The 24,691-nt window shown below is 44.0% G+C and overlaps 2 protein-coding genes across 2 annotated transcripts in view; one reads left to right on the forward strand and one right to left on the reverse strand.

Annotated features, from left to right (window-relative positions):
- LOC125461005 (bcl-2 homologous antagonist/killer-like) overlaps positions 1-24,691 on the reverse strand; it is a 46,545-nt gene that overhangs the window by 20,042 nt on the left and 1,812 nt on the right. Inside the window, exon 3 of the mRNA XM_048549272.2 lies at positions 11,781-11,868. Within this exon, the coding sequence (XP_048405229.1) occupies positions 11,781-11,856 (76 nt within the window). The 5' untranslated portion in view covers positions 11,857-11,868. The remainder of the gene's footprint in view (positions 1-11,780; positions 11,869-24,691) is intronic.
- The window catches only part of LOC125460677 (polyglutamylase complex subunit TTLL1-like), a 70,465-nt gene continuing 68,601 nt past the window's right edge, over positions 22,828-24,691 (forward strand). The window contains exon 1 of the mRNA XM_059652396.1: positions 22,828-22,861. The gene's annotated coding sequence lies outside the window, so the exon portion shown is untranslated. The remainder of the gene's footprint in view (positions 22,862-24,691) is intronic.

Raw genomic sequence — 24,691 nt, forward strand, 5'->3', positions numbered from 1 at the left:
GGTAGTCATTAGGGTAACTTGCATGTGCTTTCTTTGGTACTGGAATAATGGTGGTCTTTTTGAAGCATGTAGTCGCCAAGCTCCTTTTCTTCACCAATATCTTTGAATGTTTGAGTGGCAATCTTTCCCATCAGCCCATAGCTGAATTACTGCAATCAGGCTTCAGCCAAAATGATTCATATCAAATGACATCCTAAGAGACTATTATTAAGGCAAACTATCCATTTTTGTCCTTCATAACTTGTCTCTGGTCATTCTCACAGGTGACCACACCATTTTCTTTCAATGGCTCTCCACTATTGTCTGGCCATGAACTCATTTGGTTCCATTCTTATGTATTTAATCACATGCAATGGCTTCTCTTTGTGGTCCATCTGAGGGTCCTGCAATGACTTTTCCTCAAGATCTGGCCTATTGAACATTCCTGACCTTCTTAGCCAACAACGCCAACCATACCTTCACCGGCCCAGGTTCTAAATTCTGGAATTCATAAACTTCTCTACTCTCCTATTTTTTTTGATCTTTAAGGCAACCTTTTAAACACAATTTCTTATCAAGCTTTTGGTCCTTAGCTCTAATGTCTTCTTACATGGTTTAGTGTCAAAACCTGCTTTGAAATGCGTTGGGGCATTGTATTTATGCATGATATTTCATGTAAAACAGAGATAGTAAGAACTGCAGACACTGGAGTCAGAAATAACACAGTGTGGAGCTGGAGGACCACAGCAGGCCAAGCAGTATCAGAGGAGCAGGAAAGTTGACGTTTTGAGTCAGGACCCTTCTTCAGAAACAGGGAGTTGGAAGAGGACTTAGAAATAAATACAGCGGAGGGGTGTGGCTGAAGAAGGTAAGTGCAATGGTGATAGGTGAGTGCAGGTAGGAAGTGGTGTGGATTGGTCAGTGAGGTGGGCAGGGCAGATAGACAGGAGAGAAGAAGATGAACAGGTTGTGTCAGGTCAAGGATGCAGGACGGGGGGGGGGGGGGGGGGGGGGGGTTGGTCATGGGATGAGGCTGGGGGTGAAACTGGTAAAATCCACATTTAGGCCATCCCACCTACTTTCTCCAGCCCCGTCCCTCCTCTCTATTTATTTCTCAGCTCCCTTCTCCCTCCCCATTTCTGAAGAAGGGTCCCAACCCGAAATGGCAACTTTCCTGCTCCTCTGATACTGCCAGGCCTGCTGTGTTCCTCCAGCTTCACACTGTGTTATACATAAATACAGGTTGTTTTTGTTATAAACCATGTGCCTTGGCTGTAGGTAACGAATTAGTTTGTAAAACAGCAATTTCTGCTGACATTGCCATCCATGGTAGAAACACATGCAAAGGCCACAGTAAGTTGACCTTCAAATAATATTTGCATGAATAACAATGGAACCCAGCCATACAGCATTCCCTTCGGGTGCTGCAGAAGATTTCCTCAATGCTGTGAGTATAAAAATTTAGAGGTGTCATTATAATGAGGCTACTTGTTTGTATTATATGGATAAATTATTTCCTGGGATATTTTTGATGACTTTTGAAATGACAAATTAATTGCTCAAATCTCTCTTCATAACAATGGAGGAGATGTCTTGCAAAGTATATTATTTGAACTTCCTTTACGTCCCAGGCATTTGGTTTTGTTTAAAAGTTAGTGTACCAGTCAATGCAAATAGAAGAGTAAAACAAATGTTAAACAAATCCTGGCACCAAGCAGGTTTTGCAAGTCCAAGGATTACATGCGCTAATTCCCGATCTAAAACAGATTATATCATTGCATATTACAGTAAACACTGCTCTTTATAAAACAAAAGGTCATCCACCTGAAACACTGGGCAGAATTTTACCAGCCCTGAGGTGGCGTGCCTGGAGGCAGACCTGCTGATACAATAGCAGGAAACTATGCTGACCCAGTGGCGGGCTGTGGTGTAGACTGGCTGCCCAATGGAGGTTGGCACCTGATTTTATACAAATAGGCTGATAGTGCCCATCTCTGCAGGGTGCTGCTGCCATTAACAGTATTCCTACATACAGGCCAAAAATGCAGATTAGTGGCCTATGGTCTGTCAGCAGTACAAAGTGCCTGCCATAAAGGGAATGAATGAACTTGTTAACACCAAACACAATGCCCAATCCTTCTTTTTCCACTTGGGCATACTTTTCCTCCATCTTCATTAGTGTCCTTGACGTGAACGCAACAGACCTTTCCTCACCATTTGTTAAGATGTATGACAGTACAGGGATCATAAGGCAAGACATTACACACTGACCGCAGTGGGAACTTTGGGTAAAATGAGTCAACACTTCTGGCCTTTTCAGGGCTTTTCTCACCTCTTGGTAAGCCTCCTCACATTATTGGATCCATTTCCCAACAGCAATGCAGGGGTTTTATCCATCTTCTTGGGAACCTTGTGGAGTCCCTCACCATTAATTACATGGAGACTGAGGTTTATAGGGGTTATAAACCTCCAGAGGCTTATAGAGGTTTATAAAACTATGAGGGACATGAATGGGGTAAATAGGCAAGGTTGTTTCCCTGGAATGGGGGAGTCCAAAACTAGAGAACATAACTTTAAGATGAGGGGGAAAAGATATAGAAGTGATCTAAAAGGCAACTTTTTCATGCAGAGGGTGGAAGTACTCTATGGGATCTTTACAAAACTCGCATTTCTCCCTTTTTACTTGTAGGCGGCTGAGATTCCTTTGTGACCCCCATCTGCGAGTTGGTTTGGGACAGATCCATTTTGGAGAATTTCTTTCCCCTACCCAGTCTACTGAACATGTCTTCGATGAGTGGAGGTGGATATTGATCTGCACTCAGGGCTAGGTTGACTGTGACCTTAAAGTTTCCACAAATCCTCACCACACTATCTTTTTTAAGACTGTAACGATTGGACTGGCCCATTCACTGGTGGTTACTGGCTCCAATACTCCCAGGTTCACCAGGTGTCCCAGTTCCAACTTCACTTTAGACTGGATGGAAAATGGTACTGGACACACCATCAGACTCCTTGGGTGGGCCTCCCATTCCAAAACAAGTTTAATTTCTACTTCTTTCATTTTTTCCAGGGTTCCATTGAACACATCTTTACACTTGCCCAAAATCTCTTGCAAACTTGTTTAAGTCCACCAGCTTGGTAGCCACGCCCCAATTTAATTTTAATTTCTGTCACCAGAGGCAGTTCAATATACTGGTTCTTTAGCTGTACTTTTACCAGTACATAGCTATTCAGTGGCACCACTTGTTCCATGTATGTCCATAGTGTAATCTCAGCAGGCTTCACTGGCAATGTCTTTAACTTTTCTGTATGTATTGATTTGAGAATCAGAGACACGACTGCACCAGTATCCATTTCTATCCAAATTGTCTCCTATTTTGGGAAGAAATAGTCAGTTTCACCCGATATCGATCGGATGTTTAACTGAAACTCTGCTGACTCTGAGCTTCTGCTTCTCCTGCAGACCCAGCTGACTGCTGGTCTACTCCCTGGCTGGTAGCATGCACCGTATGCCTCGCTCTCTGAATTAGCTCCTTTAAACAGCCCTTCTCTTGTTTGAGTTGTACTGGCGATTTCATGCAATATGCTCACTCACTTACACCTGCAGCACTGGACTTAAGAGTCCAACTTGCTGACTCCTCGCAGCCACTCTTGCCACATCAACACCATTCAATGGTTGGTACCGCATTTTTACAGACTTTCCACTACTTGATGCACCCAGACGTTATCAACCAATGGGGTTGCCCCAGTGCTAGCCACCTCCATCGAGGTAACAATTTTGTAAGCTTCCTGAAATCCAGGCCTTTCCTTATTAGTAGCTTCTGTTGGGTGGTTTCATGTCAGGCACCACAAATCAAATTGTGCCACAAGGCTTCTTGGAGAAACCCTCCAAATTCACAATATTCTGCTAACCTCTTTAAGGCAGCTACTAGTTGGGCGATGGACTCGCCTTTGTGCTGTACATGTTTGTAAAACAGAAACATCCCATGATCAGAGGCTTTGGTGCAAAATAACTTGCCACCGCTCCAAACTGGCCCACCATTTTAATTCCCCGTCACTGGAGTCTAGAAGACATTCATAGCCCAAGTCCTCTCAGTCAATTTTCTCTGCATTTGCTGCTCCCCCACTGACTGTGTTAGTATAGCATTCTTCCCCAGCATCGCCCAAGTGCCCTCACAACCACTCTTCACCATGATTTTGGTAGAATCCTAGGTGAATACTCCCCTATTCAGCCATTGGCTGTAGCTAGAGTCTCCTCATGACCGCCAGTCTCAGCTCGTTCCCTCGTGCATATCATTCTTCCTTGGCGTTGACCATTGACCGAGTCCTCTCACACCCACTTCCCTCAAAGTTACCTCCATAATCCTTCACCGTTTTCGAAGACCAGGCAACATCCTTCCTCCCAACAAAACAAAAAATGGCATTTACACAGTCTGTGCGCTGGATCCTACACTCTTCGCCAGTTCTTAGAATTGTGGTTCTTTAGAACCATAAATAGAATGAGGTAGACAGAGAGTAAACTTGAAAGGAGAACACTTTATTATTAGTCTCTCAGCCCCACAGTTGATTCTTAGACTGCCTCCTCTAGCTCTTGACTCCAAGCCATCTGACTGACTCTCTAAAAGGGGCGGCACACACCTAATGACATACATAACAGGCCCAAATGTTTTAGAGTCACCATCACTTTGCTATGGGAGAGCAGCCTCAAGTCACATGGACAGGCTACCAGCTGAATGTAGACAGCCTCTCTGCAGCAGCCCAAGGGGTCAGAGTCTTTGACCCTAAGAGGGGAAAATGTGCAGGGAAGGTAGTCCCCAAAAGCCCCAACAATCTCCTGTGAGCACTTTCCCTTCTGAACCTCAGTCCTGTTTAAAAAAAAAGGAGTTTCTGGATCCTGTCAGATTGTTCCCTTTTCAGACTGTAAAAGACAATGGCAGAATGGTGGTCTAACCGAACTAAAGGTCTAGCTGCTTTGGCTATGGGGACATGGGTCAAGTCCTACCACCAAATTCAAATTATACTAGGTACACCTAATAAAACTAGAATTGAATACTACCTTCACAGTCACCATGACTGAGACCATCACATTTATTGGTGAACTAATTGCCTTTCTGCAATCAGAGATAATGGGAACTGCAGATGCTGGAGATTCCAAGATAATAAAATGTGAGGCTGGATGAACACAGCAGGCCAAGCAGCATCTCAGGAGCACAAAAGCTGACGTTTCGGGCCTAGACCCTTCATCAGAGAGGGGGATGGGGGGAGGGAACTGGAATAAATAGGGAGAGAGGGGGAGGCGGACCGAAGATGGAGAGCAAAGAAGATAGGTGGAGAGGGTGTAGGTGGGGAGGTAGGGAGGGGATAGGTCAGTCCAGGGAAGACGGACAGGTCAAGGAGGTGGGATGAGGTTAGTAGGTAGCTGGGGGTGCGGCTGGGGGTGGGAGGAAGGGATGGGTGAGAGGAAGAACCGGTTAGGGAGGCAGAGACAGGTTGGACTGGTTTTGGGATGCAGTGGGTGGGGGGGAAGAGCTGGGCTGGTTGTGTGGTGCAGTGGGGGGAGGGGATGAACTGGGCTGGTTTAGGGATGCAGTGGGGGAAGGGGAGATTTTGAAACTGGTGAAGTCCACATTGATACCATATGGCTGCAGGGTTCCCAGGCGGAATATGAGTTGCTGTTCCTGCAACCTTCGGGTGGCATCATTGTGGCAGTGCAGGAGGCCCATGATGGACATGTCATCAAGAGAATGGGAGGGGGAGTGGAAATGGTTTGCGACTGGGAGGTGCAGTTGTTTGTTGCGAACTGAGCGGAGGTGTTCTGCAAAGCGGTCCCCAAGCCTCCGCTTGGTTTCCCCAATGTAGAGAAAGCCGCACCGGGTACAGTGGCTGCAGTATACCACATTGGCAGATGTGCAGGTGAACCTCTGCTTAATGTGGAATGTCATCTTGGGGCCTGGGATGGGGGTGAGGGAGGAGGTGTGGGGACAAGTGTAGCATTTCCTGCGGTTGCAGGGGAAGGTGCCGGGTGTGGTGGGGTTGGAGGGCAGTGTGGAGCGAACAAGGGAGTCACGGAGAGAGTGGTCTCTCCGGAAAGCAGACAGGGATGGGGATGGAAAAATGTCTTGGGTGGTGGGGTCGGATTGTAAATGGCGGAAGTGTCGGAGGATAATGCGTTGTATCCGGAGGTTGGTAGGGTGGTGTGTGAGAACGAGGGGGATCCTCTTGGGGCGGTTGTGGCGGGGGCGGGGTGTGAGGGATGTGTCGCGGGAAATGCGGGAGACGCGGTCAACGGCGTTCTCAATCACCGTGGGGGGGAAGTTGCGGTCCTTAAAGAACTTGGACATCTGGGATGTGCGGGAGTGGAATGTCTTATCGTGGGAGCAGATGCGGCGGAGGCGGAGGAATTGGGAATAGGGGATGGAGTTTTTGCAGGAGGGTGGGTGGGAGGAGGTGTATTCTAGGTAGCTGTGGGAGTCGGTGGGCTTGAAATGGACATCAGTTACAAGCTGGTTGCCTGAGATGGAGACTGAGAGGTCCAGGAAGGTGAGGGATGTGCTGGAGATGGCCCAGGTGAACTGAAGGTTGGGGTGGAAGGTGTTGGTGAAGTGGATGAACTGTTCGAGCTCCTCTGGGGAGCAAGAGGCGGCGCCGATACAGTCATCAATGTACCGGAGGAAGAGGTGGGGTTTGGGGCCTGTGTAGGTGCGGAAGATGGACTGTTCCACGTAACCTACAAAGAGGCAGGCATAGCTGGGGCCCATGCGGGTGCCCATGGCCACCCCCTTAGTCTGTAGGAAGTGGGAGGAGTCAAAAGAGAAGTTGTTGAGTGTGAGGACGAGTTCCGCTAGGCGGATGAGAGTGTCGGTGGAGGGGGCCTGGTCGGGCCTGCGGGACAGGAAGAAGCGGAGGGCCTTGAGGCCATCTCCATGCGGAATGCAGGTGTACAGGGACTGGACGTCCATGGTGAATATGAGGTGTTGGGGGCCAGGGAATTGGAAGTCCTGGAGGAGGTGGAGGGCGTGGGTGGTGTCACGGACATAGGTGGGGAGTTCCTGGACCAAAGGGGAGAAAATGGAGTCCAGATAGGTGGAGATGAGTTCGGTGGGGCAGGAGCAGGCTGAGACGATGGGTCGACCAGGGCAGGCAGGTTTGTGGATTTTGGGAAGGAGATAGAAACGGGCCGTGCGGGGTTGGGGAACAATGAGGTTGGAGGCTGTGGGTGGGAGGTGAATGCTACACTTGTCCCCACACCTCCTCCCTCACCCCCATCCCAGGCCCCAAGATGACATTACACATTAAGCAGAGGTTCACCTGCACATCTGCCAATGTGGTATACTGCATCCACTGTACCCGGTGCGGCTTTCTCTACATTGGGGAAACCAAGCGGAGACTTGGGGTCCGCTTTGCAGAACACCTCCGCTCAGTTCGCAACAAACAACTGCACCTCCCAGTCGCAAACCATTTCCACTCCCCCTCCCATTCTCTTGATGACATGTCCATCATGGGCCTCCTGCACTGCCACAATGATGCCACCCGAAGGTTGCAGGAACAGCAACTCATATTCCGCCTGGGAACCCTGCAGCCATATGGTATCAATGTGGACTTCACCAGTTTCAAAATCTCCCCTTCCCCCACTGCATCCCTAAACCAGCCCAGTTCATCCCCTCCCCCCACTGCACCACACAACCAGCCCAGCTCTTCCCCCCCACCCACTGCATCCCAAAACCAGTCCAACCTGTCTCTGCCTCCCTAACCGGTTCTTCCTCTCACCCATCCCTTCCTCCCACCCCCAGCCGCACCCCCAGCTACCTACTAACCTCATCCCACCTCCTTGACCTGTCCGTCTTCCCTGGACTGACCTATCCCCTCCCTACCTCCCCACCTACACCCTCTCCACCTATCTTCTTTGCTCTCCATCTTCGGTCCGCCTCCCCCTCTCTCCCTATTTATTCCAGTTCCCTCCCCCCATCCCCCTCTCTGATGAAGGGTCTAGGCCCGAAACGTCAGCTTTTGTGCTCCTGAGATGCTGCTTGGCCTGCTGTGTTCATCCAGCCTCACATTTTATTGCCTTTCTGCAATGTCCTTTTGGGGAGGAAATCTGCCCTTCTTACCTGATATGGCCAGATATGACTCTACACTGACAGTTTTGAGCTTAACTCTTAACTTGCTACTGAATTGAACTAGCAAGTCACTTAATTCAAGGGCAATGACTGATGTGTAACAAATGCTGCCGCTGCCAGTGACACAATCATTTAAAAATTAAACAAAACACTCATTAGAAGAATGTCTCATTGCCAGAAGTTTCAATCAGGCATCAAGACTCTAGAGGCAACAAAAGGCACTCCCAGTCATTTCCTTCCTGCTTGCCCAAAGTTTCATTACCTGTGCACGCTGCCCATGAGATAAGGACAAGACCATTTCATTCCATGACACAAAAACAAAATAATGCAAACATTGCAAGTCTGAAATAAAAACAGAAAATATTGGAAGCACTCAGCGGATCAGGCAGCATCTCTTGCACGAAAAAGTACAGTTGACTAGATTGTGGTTTTGATGAAAGGTCATCAACCTGAAACATTACTGCTTTTCTCAGATGTTCTCTGACCTGCTGAGTATTAAGTAGAATAGAGTCAGAGAATGACGACAGCATGAAAAGGAGGTTATTTGATCAGTTAAGTCTATGCTGGCCATTTGAAAAAGCAATTCAGCTAGTGCTATTCGTCAGCCTCTCCCCCAAGTCTTGGGAATCATATCTTCAGAAAATGAAACGATTCTATTTTGAAAATCTTGATTAACCCAACCTCCATCACATACATAGACAGCTCATTACAGATTCTAATCACTTACAACATGAAAAGTATTTTCTTCATATTATCACTACTTCTGTTGCCTGTCAGCTTAAATCTGTATTCTCTGGTTTTCAATCTGACCACAAATGGGGAAAAAAGAATTCTCCCTATTTAATCTGTCCAGACCCTGGACAGGACCATTTAAATGCCACTACCAAGTCTTCTCAACCCCAAGGAAAACAGCTCTCCAAACTACCAACTTAACTGAAATTCTTCAATGTTAAAATCATTCTTTGAACTTTTTCTGTACCCTTGCTAATACTTTCACTTCTTTCACAAGGTGTGGTGCCTACAACTGTGATTCTGGTAAAATGGAATATTGAACAATGTTTTGTAGAAGTTTAAAACAGCCTCCTTGCTTTTATATTCTATGCCACTATTAAAGCAGCCCAGGATACTGTGTGCTTTATATACAGACCCCTACTCCATATTAACCTCTCAGTTGTACGCATTGTGAACTAGTGACTGCGAGTATCAAAACAAGTGATGGTGCTTGTTTATCAATAGTATGGAGGCTCTCACTGTTCCTCTTGAACATGCTACTGCTGGCTGGTTGGTAGTTTGTACAAATTGGAAAACAATAAAACCCAAGAGAAGGTCGGTTGAGGGAGGATGGGGGGGATGTGCAAAAGAAATTCATGGTCACAGCATCTGTAACTCGATCATCATGCCACAGCGTGATGAAGTAGGAGTTGGGAAGAACCAAAAATGACATATTGTTATCATAAATGGTCGGTGCAACTCCAGATGCCACATATCCTGTTGTGATACCGCCACCTGATCAATTTTCTCCTCTAATATCTATACTGCTCAGTTTCCCAACATACAGCTAGAAGCATTTTACAAGTGACTTGTATTCACATTATGATGGAATGAAAAATTGTATAAAAGTGCAGGTTTGCTGTTTATTGGCACGGGAAATAAGACATTGCTTTGCTCTGGAAGCAATGTCTTATTTCCCGTGCCAATAAACAGCAAACCTGCACAATCTGATAAGTAAAACTGATGAAATGATTTTTGGATTCACACAAAGATGGTTTGTTAGAAGAAGAGATATGCAAAAATAGGAAACACTAAATTATCTTCCAATCAGCGAGCCATAAATTTGAGTTTCAACGACATACTTTACTACCTCAAGCCAGACAGAAAGTCACTGACTGTCACTGACTGTGTCTGCACGAATTGTGTAATAGTCTATGGCCTGGACTTTCCACTACTGTTATTATAGGGATACTTGATGAAGAGAACCTTTCAAAAGAAGCAAAGAAAAGAGGAAGATTTACTTTCTTAATATGCAAAGAATGTTTCCATGTCATGTTTTTAAAAATTGTAAAAAAAAAGTGAAATTCCATACATTAAAGATACTTCAGCCAATTTCTACGTAAGCAATCTTACACAGAAGAAAATCAAGGATAGAACGGCCAGAAGACTTTGAACAAAAGCAAAGTTGCTGGAAAAGCTCAGCAGGTCTGGTAGCACCTGTGGAGGAGAAAACAGAGTTAACGTTTCAGGTCCAGTGACCCTTCCACAGAACCCAAAACATTAACTCTGTTTTCCCCTCCACAGATGCTGCCAGACCTGCTGAGCTTTTCCAGCAACTTTTACAGATTACAGAGTATTAGACTCAAAAATGTTATCTCCAAATCAGATTGCTAATCGTTAATGGTAAATGTTAATTGACATGATAATAAGCAATTGAAGTGGAACAGTGTACAAAAACAGGCCTGTTTTGGCTGGGGGGCAGGCTGCATGATCTTGATTGTCTGTGGGAACCACTTCCATGTACACTTAACAGGGAGCCACCTGGAGATGATTTTGCACAATGGAATGTCAGGAAAAGTACTGAAAATACTACAAAGTGGTGATCCAGCACATAACCAGAATAATATTAATATCAGCAACTTTGTCCCACGAATGGGACATTCCCCATTGGACTGGAACTCGTGAGACTGAGACATTCTCCATCAGACCGGGTAGAGAGACCGCAGTCAAGAAATCTGAAATAAAGCTCCAAGTGCCAGCCATCACCCAGGAGTCCCTAACACACAGTAAACAATGAAACTCACTTAGTGAATGTGTCCAAAGTAATTTAAAATAATAGATTCATTCATTACTATGCATGATATTTAATACATATAGAAAAAGTAAGCTAAGCTCATAAATTTGCTTCATATCTAAACACACATCTTCTTGTACTGATTTTGACCAATCCTTAAAGAGCCTATTAGGTGCTTTCAGCTTAACAATACAGGCTCTGGAAGAGGTAGCTCAGTTGACAGTGGATACCAGAGTCATGATATGCCAGATCCTCAAAATTACAAGTTAGGAAGTGTTACCCAGGAACACTTCTTCCTTAAACAGGAAGAAAAGAAACAAGGAACAACTGGCCAGTTTGACTGATGTCAGTCAGTCATTGGGACATCCTGGAATCCATTATTCGGGAAGTCTTAAATGTAGTTCAGAAAATCATAGTACGGCTGGAGTCAACATGGTTTTAGGAAGAGAAAACTGTGTTTCATGAATTTATTAGAGGTTTCTGAAGGAGCTGGTAAATGTAGTATACTAGGCTTTCCATAAGAAATTCACTATGGTATCAGATAAAATGGTATATGCAAAATAAGACATTTGTGGTCATATTAGCATGCCTGAAGCACTGATTAAAATAAACAGAAATGAGAAAATAGCAATAAATCAGGAATTTTCAAGTTGGCAGTCATTTACAATCTTGTTTGATAACTTTAACAAAGGAACTTATCCAAGTTTGCTGATGATACATAGTTAGATGAAAATGCAACCTGTAACGAAAGATTTCAGTGATATAAACAGGCTAAATGAGTGGACAACATGGTGGTAATAGATGGAAAATAATATGGGAAAGTGAGAGGCTATACATTTTGGTGGTAAGAATAGAAAAGGAAAATATTTTTTAAAAGGTATGAAGTTTTGGAGACAGACCTGTATCAACCTCAATGACTTTCCTTTTGTGTGATGAAGATGACCTGCATGGATCATCACTGTTTCCTGTTGCCATGATGTTGTGCTTCTGTTATAAAAAGGAAACCAAGTTTGTCTTAAGTAAAAATGCTTCATTAGAAAGCAGTGCAAGTACATTTTTTGTAAGTACCCAGTTGCCAAAGCTTTCTAAATTTTCAGTTATTCTTCCCTTTCTAGAACTGCATTCTATGTGTAAAATTCAATTTCAATGAAAACAGTCAAGAATTTCCTTATCTGCTAAACATCCTGAAAGAGCATTCCCTTTTGCCAAACTCCACAACCCCACCATATTCCCATTGGATTTAAATACTCGAAAGGTTGAAATCCAGGAGGTTATAGTTCCAGTGGCCTCCAGCACTGATAATTAACATAGACAAATAAATGACTGAACAGCCTGATCTTCTAATTGGAAGATAGACTTTCCAGCAAGCTACCAGGAAAGATACAATACAGGATGCTTTGGAAGTCCTGACACCAGAATTGCTGGGAAATGTAAAGTTTTGTTGGGCAAGTGTGACGCATCTAGAATCCACTGAAACAGATTACAACAATGAACATGAGTCACAGACTTGAGGTTTTCAACACACTCACCTGCAAAATGACTCAAGGAAGTTGGAAACACAAACACTGTGTCTAACTCTGAGATAACTATACAAGTAACATCACCACCCTCAACCTTCAATTCAACCCGAAGCTCGACCATCAACCCACCAGACAGAACCACACCCCACCATCTGACCCACGTTACCCATTCACCTAACAATCTACTGCACTGTACCCCCTCAATCAGCTGCCTGCCATCCGTCCCTACTGCCACCATCCTGCCACCTTGCTCCAAGCCTTTCCCTCACCTACCCACACCCTGCCCACCTGCCCCAAACCCTCCTTCCCACTTATCGCTGCTCCATAGATTCCCAAAATGCTTTTGGGCCCTTTAGACCCATAAATGCAGTAGTTACCGGTATTTAAAAAAAAGGGTGCACTTGTACCCCAACAGTGATCCTGCATTGCACTGGAAGGCTCCCAGATCAGGTACTGCTCCACAAGTCTCAAGAATCTTGGAAGTTCAGGCCAGAAACATGGAATACCAAGGTACAATAAGAAAATTATAGCAACCCAACTTCGATCACCTAAGATTTGGTCCTAGGTATTTCTGGTATCTGTCTACCTGCAATTGCTCAAACCATGCCTGCTTACAAGTGTAAGATTTGGCTAAGCCCTCTCCACTCATAATCCAAATCCTGTGAACTGTCTGAATTGGGGAGGCAATTTGGTAAAACATCTAACTGCCTGTCCATAATTCAGAAACACACATGTACTATTATGAAGCCCAATATGCCTCCACTTAGTGTACTGGCCTCCACTTACGTCTCAGGTCCCTTTCCTGCCATTATTTACCATTGTTAGAGTTATGTTGTTTGCTACCTGCATTGGGAGACTAACATAAGCCTCCTTACTCAAAGAATTTCATGACCTCAATGTGTTGAGCACTCCCATTCAGGTTTTGTTATATATATACTTGACTGTTTCAGTGTTTTGTGGTTAGCCTCCCATAAACCAGAGCTGATCAAAATTCCGACTACACTTAATTGTCATAATTGTCAATATTCCATTACCCTGGGCTCACTAATCAGCAATAAGGTGTTACCAAAGTGGGAACCAATCTTAAAATTCTCAAATTTACAAATTCTCTGACTTTACCCCTTCTCATCTTTATAATCTTCTTTAACCCCACAACCCCCAAGATCTTTGTGCACCTCCAAATCTGGTTTCCTTGCACTTCCCTTATTTTAATCTCCTGACCATTGATGGCTGTGTTTACAGTTACCACAACCTTAAAAACTCATATTTCCTACGTTAACCTTCTATCATCTTCTATGATCCTTCTAAAATATCTTTGCACTCGTCCTACTACATCATACCATTCAGTGTCAAATTCTTTGTAGTACCTTGGAATCTCTTACAATGTGAAATGCTAAAATACAAGTTGCTGTGGTTCTTTAAGCTCCACTCAACAAAATATACAATTCAGATTGATATTGTAGTGCAAAATTGCACGGACCTTCATTCTCAGGGATACAGTTATTTAACCCATCTACTCATTTCAGTGGTTCAAGAGATCCAACAGTACCAAGTAAAGGATTCTCTGTAATCCCGCAGTCTTGATCAACCTGTCTCCAGTAATCAATAGCATCATGAACACAGTCATTGGAAATCCTTCACAACTGAAGCACTTTAGTTCCTAATAAAAACCAAAATAACTGCAAACCCAAAATATTAACTCTGGCTTTTTCTTCACAGATGTTGCCATACCTGCTGAGCTTTTCCAGCAACTTTGTTTTTTGTTTACTTTAGTTCCATGATATCCTATTTTCAAACCTAATTTGAATGTGCAAGCGCACAGTGATCCCAAGCACTTGTGCCCTTGTCTGTCTAGTTGTTAATAGTCATAGTTGCTATTCAAAGTGCCTAGGTGAGCTGCTGCAGTACACCTTGTAGACAATAGGCACTGCTGTCATTGTGCATTTGTGATGAAGGGAGAGGCCATTCAAAGTGATGGTGAGGTGCTAATCCAGTATACTGCTTCGTCCTGGATGTAATCAAACTTCGAGTGTTGTCAGAGCTGCACGTCTCCAGGCATGTGGAGAGTGTTCTATTACACTCCTGACTTGGCCTTATAGATGGTGGACAGGCTTTGAGGGACAGCTGATGAGTTATTGGCTGCGGACTTCCCAGCCTCTGACTTGCTTTAGCAGCCACAGTATTTATATCACTAGTCCAGTTCAGTTCCTGATTACTGGTAACACCCAGGATGCTGCTAATGGGGTATTCATTGGAGACAATCCGATTATCAGCCCACAAATGGACTTTGTTCAGGAGTTGCTGTAAATAACATGAGCTGCTTCAGAATCTGAGAAGTTGTGCAAGGTACTGAATATTATACAATAATCTGCAAATATCTTCACTTCTGAACAGATGATGGAGGGAAGGTTATTGATTTTTTTGAATTCATTCATTGTATGTCACTGAATTGCAAAGCTGCCCTTGAGAAGGTGATAGTGAGCAGCCTTCTTCATCCACTCCTGTCCATGTGCATTGGGTTGACCCATAATCCCCTTAGGGAGAGAATGCCAGGATTTTGACACAGTGAGTGAATGAACAGCAGTATATTTCCAAGTCAGAATGTTTAATGACTTGGAGGGGAACTTGCAGGTGGTGGTGTTCCCATGTATTTGCTGTCCTTGTCCTTCTAGATGGAAGTGGTCATAGGTCTGATGATTGATGAAGCAGCTGAAGATGATTAGGGCTACGACATGGTTCTGAGGAAATAAGGACTCGTGTGTGATTGTGGCAGTGCCTCTACCCCTGAACAGGAGGCCCAGGTTTAAGTCCTACTCTCCCCATAAATGTGAAATAACATCCTGAACACGTTGTAAAAAAATACATACCCTGGGGAATTGAGGGGCCTTATTGTGTAGTGGTTGTGTCCCCAATTCTGAGCCAGGTGGTCTGGGTTCAACATTTAATTGCAGTACTGATCAGGTTGATTAGAAAGTATTGAGGGAACTTCATCAATTGTGATACACTTGTGTAGCTCAGTTGATAGAGCATCAGACTTTTAATCTGATGATGCAGGGTTCAAGACCTGGTCCAGGTGCTGTTTTGGCCTCAGTTTGTGCTATTCACTTACAATGATAATTAAACAAAGAAACTGCATCTCTGAGACGTTTGCTCAATTCATAAACAAGTTACCTGAGGAAATAGGTCTCTTCTGGTGCAGGTGGCAGTGTCCCCACCTCTGAGCCAGAAGGCCTGGGTTCAAGTTTCACTTGCTTCAGAGGTATGACACAACATTTCTAAACAGGTTGAGATTTTAAAAAAGTACCCTGAGGAATTTCAGCAGTGAAATCCTGCAACTAATATGGTTGATCTCCAACACTTCAATCGTCATCCTTTGAGCTAGGCATGATTCCAACCAGTGAAGAGCTATTTTCCCTGAATCTCATTTTGCTAAGGTTTTTTAATGCCATATCCAGTGAAATGCTGCCTTGATTTAAAAACACAGTCACTCTCACCTCAGTTCTAAAGTTCACCTCTTTTGTCCATGTTTGAACCAAGGTTATAAAAAGTTCAGGAGCAAAGCGTCAGAACCCAGACTGAGTGACAGTGAAAAGGTGAAACTACAAATCACTAACTTTGTTGATGGTTGAGAGTCGAGCAGTAATTGGCCAGGTTGTATTTGTCCTGCTTTTTGTCCTTTATTAAAGGCAAGAAGAACTACTTGGGAGAGAATACAGCTCTTTAAAGATCGACAAGGTTGTCTATGTGTGGAACCACAGGAGATGGGAGAGATACTAAACAAAATATTTCAGTATTTTCTATGGAGAAACATGTGGAAGGAGGGAACTCTGGGAAATAAATACTGATGTCTTGAAAACAGTCAACATTTCAGAAGAGGTGGTGCTGGAAGTATTAAAAGCCAAAAAGTAGTTAAATCAAGTTTATCTTAGAATATTGTAGGAAACTAGAGAGAAAATTGCAGGGCCCCTAGCAGAATTATTAGTATCATCTGTAGCCTCAGGAGGACTGGAAAGTGGCTAATCATAGAATCCCTACAATGTGGAAACAGGCCCTTCAGCCCAACAAGTCCACGCCAAACCACAGAGCATCTCCCCCAGGCCCATTCCCCAATAATCTACACATCCCTGAACACAATGGGCAATTTAGCATGGCCAATCCACCTAACCTGCACATCTTTGGACTGTGGGAGGAAACCCATACAGACACAGGGAGAATGTGCAAACTCACTGTGCCGTATCTTTATTTAAGAAAGGTTGCGAAGGGAAGCCTAGGAACTATAGACCCCAGTGAGTCTGATGTCAGTGTTGAAGGGGATTCTGAGAGAGAGGATTTACATGCATTTTGAGAGACAAGGACTGATTAGGAATAGTCAGCATGGCTTTGTGCATGGGAAACTGTCTCACAAATGAGTTTTTTTTGAGGATGTGACCAAGAAAATAGATGAGGGCAGAGTGGTAGACATTGTCTACATGGACTTTAGTAAGGCCTTCACAAAGTTCTTTACGGTAGACTGGTTAGTAAAGTCAGATCACATAGGATTCAGGGAGAACTTGCCAACTGGATGCAAAATAGGCCGATGGTAGGAGACAGAGGGTGGTGGAGGAGGGTTGTTTTTCAGGCTGAAGGCCTGTGACCAGCTGTGTTCCACTGGGATCAATTTTGGGCCCCACTGTTGCTTGTCATTTATATAAACAATTTGGATGAGAGAATATAGGAAGCATGATTAGTAATTTTGCAAATGACATCAAAATTGGTGATATGGTAGACAGTGAAGAAGGTTATCTAAGATAACAAATTGATTTTGATCACATGAGCCAACGGGCCTGGGAGTGGCAGATAGAGAATTTAATTGAGATAAATGCAAGGTGTTACATTTTGGTAAGACAAACAAGGGCAGGACTTACACAATTAATGGTAGGGCCCTGGACAGGATTGTAGAACAGACAGGCCTAGAGGTTCAGGTACATAGCTCATTGAAAGTTGCATGATAGGAAGACAGAGTGGTAAAGATGATGTCTGGCATGCTTGCCTTCATTGCTCAGTCCACTCAGTTTGGGAGTTGGCACATGTTGCATTTGTACAGATGTTGGTGAGGCTACTTTCAGTGTACCATGCACAGTTCTGGTTGCCTTGCTATAGGAAGGACATTACTAAATTGGAGAGAATGCAGAGGAGATTCACAAAGATGTTACCAGGACTGGAGGGTTTCAGCAATAAGGAGATGCTGGATAAGCTGGGACATTTTTCCACTGGAGCACAGGAGATTGAGGGGTGACCTTACAGAGGTTCATAAAATCATGATGGATGTTGATAAGGTGAAGTGTTTTTTTTCCTAGGTTTGGTGATTTCAAAGCTGAAGGGCATAATTTTAAGGTGACAGCAGAAAGATTTAAAAGGGACATGAGGGGCAATGTTTTCACAGAGTTTGTAAACTGAATAAACTACCAGAGGAAATGGTTGATGCAGATACAGTTAAAATGTTTAAAAGACGTTTGTTCAGGTACACAAAGTGGAAAGATTTAGAAGGATATGGGCCAAGTACAGGCAAATGGGGCTAGTTTAGTTTGGGAACCTTGGTCGACATTGATGAGTAGGACCAAAGGGTCTATTTCCGTGCCGCGTGACTATGACTCTATTTGGTTGTTTATTGCCCATCCTTAATTGCCCTTGAGAAGGTGATGAAGTACTACCTTCTTGAAACATTGCAGTCTATCTGCTGGTGGTAGACCCGAGGGATACGGTCCCAGGATTTTGATAAACTGATTCTGAGGAACAGCCTCAAAATGAAGGGATAACCCTCTAGAAGTGAGATACAGAGGAATTTCTTCAACCAGAGTGTGGTTAATCTGTGGAACTCATTTCCACAGAAGGCCGTGCAGGTCACACCATTGAGTGTATTTAAGACAGAGATTAGCCAGGTTCTTGATTGCTAAGAGGCTCAAGAGTTATGGGGAGAAGGCAGGAGAATAGGGTTGAGAAATCAGCCGTGATTGAATGGTGGAGCTGACTTAATGGGCCAAATTGCCTAATGCTGCTCCTATATTTTACAGTGTTATATTTCCATGTCAGTATGGTGAGTGGCATGGAGGGGAACTCGCAAGTGGTGTGGGTTTCAATATATCTGCTGCCGTTGTCTTTCGAGATGGTAACTGTCACGGGTTTAGAAAATGCTGTCTAAAGAGTTGGCAGCTTTCTACAGGACATTTTGTAGATGGTATACAATGCTGTTAGTAAACGTTGGTAGTGGGCGGAGTAGGTGCTTGTTAATGTCATGTCAATTAAGCCAGTTGCTTTGTTCTGGACGGTGTCAAGCTTCATGAGTGTTGCTGGAGGTGCACTCATTTAGTGAGAATCATTCCATCACACTCCTGATATGTGCATTGTTGGTAATGGACAAGCTTTAGGGAGTCAAGAGGTAAGTCACTCTGACATGCTCTTGTAGCCACAGCATTTATATGGTTAGTCCAGTTTAGTTTCTGGTCAGTGGTATTCCCCAACAAGTTGATAGTGAGGAACTGAGTGACGGTATAGGGTGTCAAGGGGTGATGATTAGATTATCTCTTATGGATAGTCAATGCCTGGCCCTGTGTAGTATGAACGTTACTTGTCAGCCCAAACCTAGATATTGCCTAGTTCTTGCTATATGTGGAATTGGACTGCTTCAGTATTGAGGAGTTATGAATGGTGCTGAACACTGAAATCAGAAAACATCCCACTTGTGACCTTATTGTGGAGACATAGTCGTTGATAAAGTCACTGAATATGGTTGGGTCTCAGACACCACTGCAAGAAAGTCCTACAGAGATACTCCAGAGCTGATATGATTGATCTTCAACAGCTACAACCACCTTCCTCTGTGCCGGATAGGACTCCAATGAATTGGAGGGTTTTTCTCCTTGATGCCCATTGACTCCAGTTTTGCTCGGATTCCTTAATGTCATGTTCGGTCAAATGCAGCCTTGATGTCAAGGGTGATCAGTCTCGTCTCAAGTCTGGAATTCAGCTCTTTTGTCCATGTTGAGCCAAGGCTATGAGGTCAGCAGCTGAGTGGGCCAAACAGTGTGTCATTCACCAGGTTATTGCTAAGCAAGTGCCACCTGATAACACTGTTGATTGCATTTTCCATCACTTTACTGATGATCAAGAGTAGATTGGTGGGGTGGTAATTGGTCAGGTTGGACTTACATAGAAATATAGAAAGTAAGAGCAGAAACAGATCATAAAACTTCCTGAGCTTGCCCAGCTATTCAATATAATTACAGCTGATTATCCAACTCAATACTCTAATTCCCCCAGATCCTGTAACCCTTTAGCCACAAGAACTATTTCTACCTTGGTCTGGAAAACATCATGTTTTGCCCTCAAACACTTTCTGTGGTGGTGAATTCCACAGGTTCACCATTTTCTGGGTGAAGCCATTTCTCTTCATCTCAGTCCTAAGAGGTTAATTCCCTTATCCTTAAACTATGACCCCTGGTTCTGGATTGTCCCACCATTGCAGGAAGGATGTTCTCATCCGACCTGTTAAAATTTTACAGATTTCCATGAATACCCAATCATCATTCTTTTAAACTCCAATGAATACAAATCTAACTAAGTCCATCTATCTTCCTCAGTCAATCCTGCCATCCCAGGAATCAATTTTACAGCAAGAACATCCTTCCTCAGATAACGGGACCAAAACTGCACAGGAGTATTCCAGATGTGGCCTCACCAATGCAGCAAAGCATCCTTGTTCCTGTATTTGAATCCTCTCACTACGAAGGTCAACATTATTGGCCCTCTTTCTGCTGCCTGCTGCATCAACAAAGAGGATTGTTGAAGGCACAGTAGTGTAAGTGACCTATATGGACTTCAGTAAGGCACTTGACAAGTTTCCACATGGTAGACTGGTTAGCAAGTCTAGATCACATGGAATACAGGGAAAACGCTCTTTGGATGCAGAACTGGCTCAAAGGTAAAAGACAGAGGATGGTGGTGGAGGTTTGCTTTTCAGACTGGAAGCTTGTGACCAGTGATGTGCCACAACGATTGGTGCTGGGTCCACTGCATTTTGTCATTTATATAAATGATTTGGATGTAAACATTGGAGGTATGTTTGATACATTTGCAGTTAACAGCAAATTTGGTGGTGTAGTGCACAACCAAGGAGATTGCCTCAGAGTAGAATGGGACCTCGATCAGATGACCCTTCGGGCCAAGGAGTGGCAGATGGAGCTTATTCTAGATAAATGTGAGGTGCTGCATTTTGGAAAGGCAAATCAGGGCAGGACTTATACAATTAATGGTAGAGGTCCTGGTGAGTGTTGTTGAACAAACAGACCTTAGAGTGCAGGTTTGTAGTTCCTTGAAAGTGGAGTCACAAGTAGATAAGCTGGTGAGGTATATGTATAGGAAGGGTTTAGAGGGACATGGGCCAAATTCTGGCAAATGGGACTAGATTAATTGAGGATAACACGTCGGCATAGGCCATGCGGTAGAGCTCTATGACTATGTGCACACTTACTTTCAGTGGATTGATACACGAGGACACCCAGGTCTCATTGAATATTCTTCCATCTCAACTTTCAGCCATTCAAATAATAATCTGCCTTTTATTTTTGCTATCAAAGTGGATAACGTCACAATTTTTCCATCGAGTTGAGAAGATTTGTAGCTCAAGTTGAGGTTCTGGATGGGAGTTTGCTCGCTGAGCTGGAAGGTTAGTTTTCAGACGTTTCATCACAATTCTAGGTAACATCATCAGTGAGCCTCCAACGAAGCGCTGGTGTTATGTCCCGCTTTCTATTTATCTGTTTAGGTTTCCTTGGGTTGCTGATGTCATTTCCTGCATTGGTGATGTCATTTCCTGTTCTTTTTCTCAGAGGATGGTAGATTGGCTCCAAATCAATGTGTTTGTTGATGGAGTTCCGGTTGGAATGCCATACTTCTCGGAATTCTCGTGCGTGTCGCTGTTTGGCTTGTCCTAGGATGGATGTGTTGTCTCAATCAAAGTGGTGTCCTTCCTCATCTGTATGTACGGACACGAGTGATAGTGGGTCATGTCGTTTTGTGGCTAGTTGACGTTCATGTATCCTGGTGGCTAGCTTTCTGCCTGTTTGTCCAATGTAGTGTTTGTCACAGTTCTTGCAAGGTATTTTGTAGATGACATTTGTTTTGCTTGTTGTCTGTATAGGGTCTTTTAAGTTCATTTGCTGCTGTTTTAACGTGTTGGTGGGTTTGTGGGCTACCCTGATGCCAAGAGGTCTGAGTAGTCTGGCAGTCATTTCGGAAATGTCTTTGATGTGGGGGAGAGTGGTTATGGTTTCTGGGCCTGTTTTGTCTGTTTGTTTGGGTTTGTTGCTGAGAAATCAGCGGACTGTGTTCATAGGGTACCCATTCTTTCCGAATACGCTGTATAGGTGATTTTCTTCTGCTCTTCATAGTTCCTCTGTGCTGCAGTGTGTGGTGGCTCATTGGAATAATGTTCTAATGCAGCTTCATTTGTGGGTGTTGGGATGGTTGCTCCTGCAGTTCAGTATTTGGTCCGTATGTGTTGTTTTCCTGTAGACGCTGGTTTGAAGTTCCCCGTTGGCTGTTCGCTCTGCTGTGACATCTCGGAATGGCAACTTGTTGTTGTTTTCCTCCTCTTTTGTGAATGTTATGCCAGTAAGGGTATTATTGATGGTCTTGAATGTTTCCTCTAATTTGTTTTGTTTAGTGATGACAAAGGTGTCATCCACGTAGCGGACCCAAAGTTTGGGTTGGATGATTGGCAGAGCTGTTTGTTCGAGTCTCTGCATTACTGCCTCTGCTAAGAACCCTGATATCGGAGATCCCATGGGTGTACCGTTGGTTTGTCCGTAGGTTTTGTTATTGAAAGTGAAGTGGGTGGTGAGGCATAGGTCCACTCGCTTCCTGATGTTGTCCTTGCTGATGATGTTGGTGGTGTCTGGTGTATGTGTCTTTGGTTCTTCTAATAGTGTAGTCAGTGTTTCTTTGGCCAGGTTGATGTTGATGGATGTGAACAGGGCTGTTACGTCAAAGGAGACCATTATTTCATCCTCTTCTATCTTGGTGTTTTTGATGGTGTTCAGGAATTCTTGGGTGGAGCGAATGGAGTGGCGGGAGTCTTCTACTAAGTGTTTTAGTCTTTGGTGTAGTTCCTTGGCTAATCTGTAGGTTGGTGTTCCAGGTAGCGACACTATGGGTCTGAGGGGGGCTCCTGGTTTGTGAATTTTTGGTAGTCCGTAGAAGCGTGGTGTGTTGGATCCATCTGGTTTCATTTTTTGTAAGTCTCTCTTGTTTAATTCTCCAGATTTTTAAAGTTTTTTTGACTAAGGCTGTGATTTGGTTCTCTAGTTGTGGGGTCGGGTCTATCGCCACCTGTTGGTAAGTGTCAGTATCTGCAAGCAGTGCGTTCGCTTTCTCAATGTAGTCTGTTCGGTTTAAAATGACTGTCAAGCGTCCTTTGTCTGCAGGTAGGATTATGAAGTTTTTATCTTTGAGTCCTTTTAGGGCTTTCCTTTCTTGTGTATTGAGTGTGTTTTCTTCCTTTTTCCTGCTTAATGTTGGTGCGACTGTTTGTCTGATGGTTTGCTGGGTTTCTTCCGCGAGTTTGTTGTCTTTCAGTGTTGTTTCTAACGCTGCTAAGAAATCTTTCTTGTCCGCATCCCAGAAGTTGTAATTTAATCCTCTTACTAAGACGGCTTTTTCAGTATCTGTTAATGGTTGGTCAGATAAGTTTTTTATCCATGCTTCTGTGCTGTCTGTGTTGTTATTTTGTGTGAATTTGTCTAGTTTTTTCTGCAGGTCTAGTTTTCTCGTTTTCTGTGTTTGCCGTTGTCTGATGTCTATGGCTCGTTGTACTGTGTCTGTCCATTCATGGTTTGTCGCGTTAGTAAGTAAAGTTTTTTGGCGCGAAATTTCCTGGTTGTATTTACGGAGTCTGTTGTGGGCATCATTGATCATTTCTCTAAGCATGAGAGAAGAACTACAGGAGCAACCATCCCAACACCCACAAACGAAGCTGCATTAGAACATTATTCCAATGAGCCACCACACACTGCAGCACAGAGGAACTACAAAGAGCAGAAGAAAATCACCTATACAGCGTATTCAGAAAGAATGGGTACCCTATGAACACAGTCCGCTGATTTCTCAGCAACAAACCCAAACAAACAGACAAAACGGGCCCAGAAACCATAACCACTCTCCCCTACATCAAAGACATTCCCGAAATGACTGCCAGACTACTTGGACCGCTTGGCATCAGGTAGACCACAAAAATTTTTTTCCATGTTATACTGCATCCGAGTTGTCCTACCTTTTTGTGTGCCAGACATACATGAGCAATTTTCCACTTTGTTGTCAGCTGGAACAGCTCAACTTGGGAAACAGCTAGTTCTGTAGCACAACTCTTCAGTATATTGCTAGAATATTGTCAGGGCCTACAGAAGGCAATGATGTAGTGGTAATATCACTGGTCTAGGCTGCACTGGTAATTGACGAAGCCCTGTGTTCATGGGACATAGCAGATGGTGAGATTTGAATCTAATAAGCTTAATGAAAAAAATGGAATTTTAAAGAAGCTAGCAGTACGGGCAAACATGTGAACACTTGATTGTTGTAAAAGCCCATCTGGTTCACAAATACCGTATGTCAGCTTTATATTTGACCCTCAACCACTCTCAGGGCAATTAGGGATGAGCTATAAATGCTGACACTCACATCTTGTGAACAAGTTTAAACAAAAACCTCGGCAGCATTCAGGGTCTTCAGCTATTTCTTGATTTCTCGCAAAGTGATTCGATTGGTTGAAAATAGGAAACATTGGCAGTCAGCTGAGATGGATCATCCACTCAGCACTTCTGACAGAGAATAGGAGGATGCTGTCATCAATGGTTGCTGTACTCCACGTTCCACCCCACTGGCATGACCAGAGAAATGGGTGTCCCAATAATGACCACCACCATCTCCCACCTCAGGTGTGCCGCTGTGTGTTATATGTTATAAAACTGAGGAGGAGGATTGGGGTTGAGGAGGAGGACTGGAGTGCGTGTCAGTGCATGGAATACAATATTTGTCACTGCATTGGTTGCATACCTGATAGTGCGGGTGAGAGGTCTGGAGCAACACAAACTGCGTGAGGGTACACTGATGCATATGAATCTTCAGGATGAGATGTTCCCAATTCAGCATACCACATGAAATAGCAGAGGCCGGTGGCACAAATAGTAGGAAGTGGCATTTGAAAACACTTTTGTGTAAAATCACCAAACTTTCTGCCACGCTGCATCCAAGGACCAACT

Source organism: Stegostoma tigrinum, chromosome 18, assembly GCF_030684315.1.
Source record: "Stegostoma tigrinum isolate sSteTig4 chromosome 18, sSteTig4.hap1, whole genome shotgun sequence".
Lineage (NCBI taxonomy): Eukaryota > Metazoa > Chordata > Chondrichthyes > Orectolobiformes > Stegostomatidae > Stegostoma > Stegostoma tigrinum.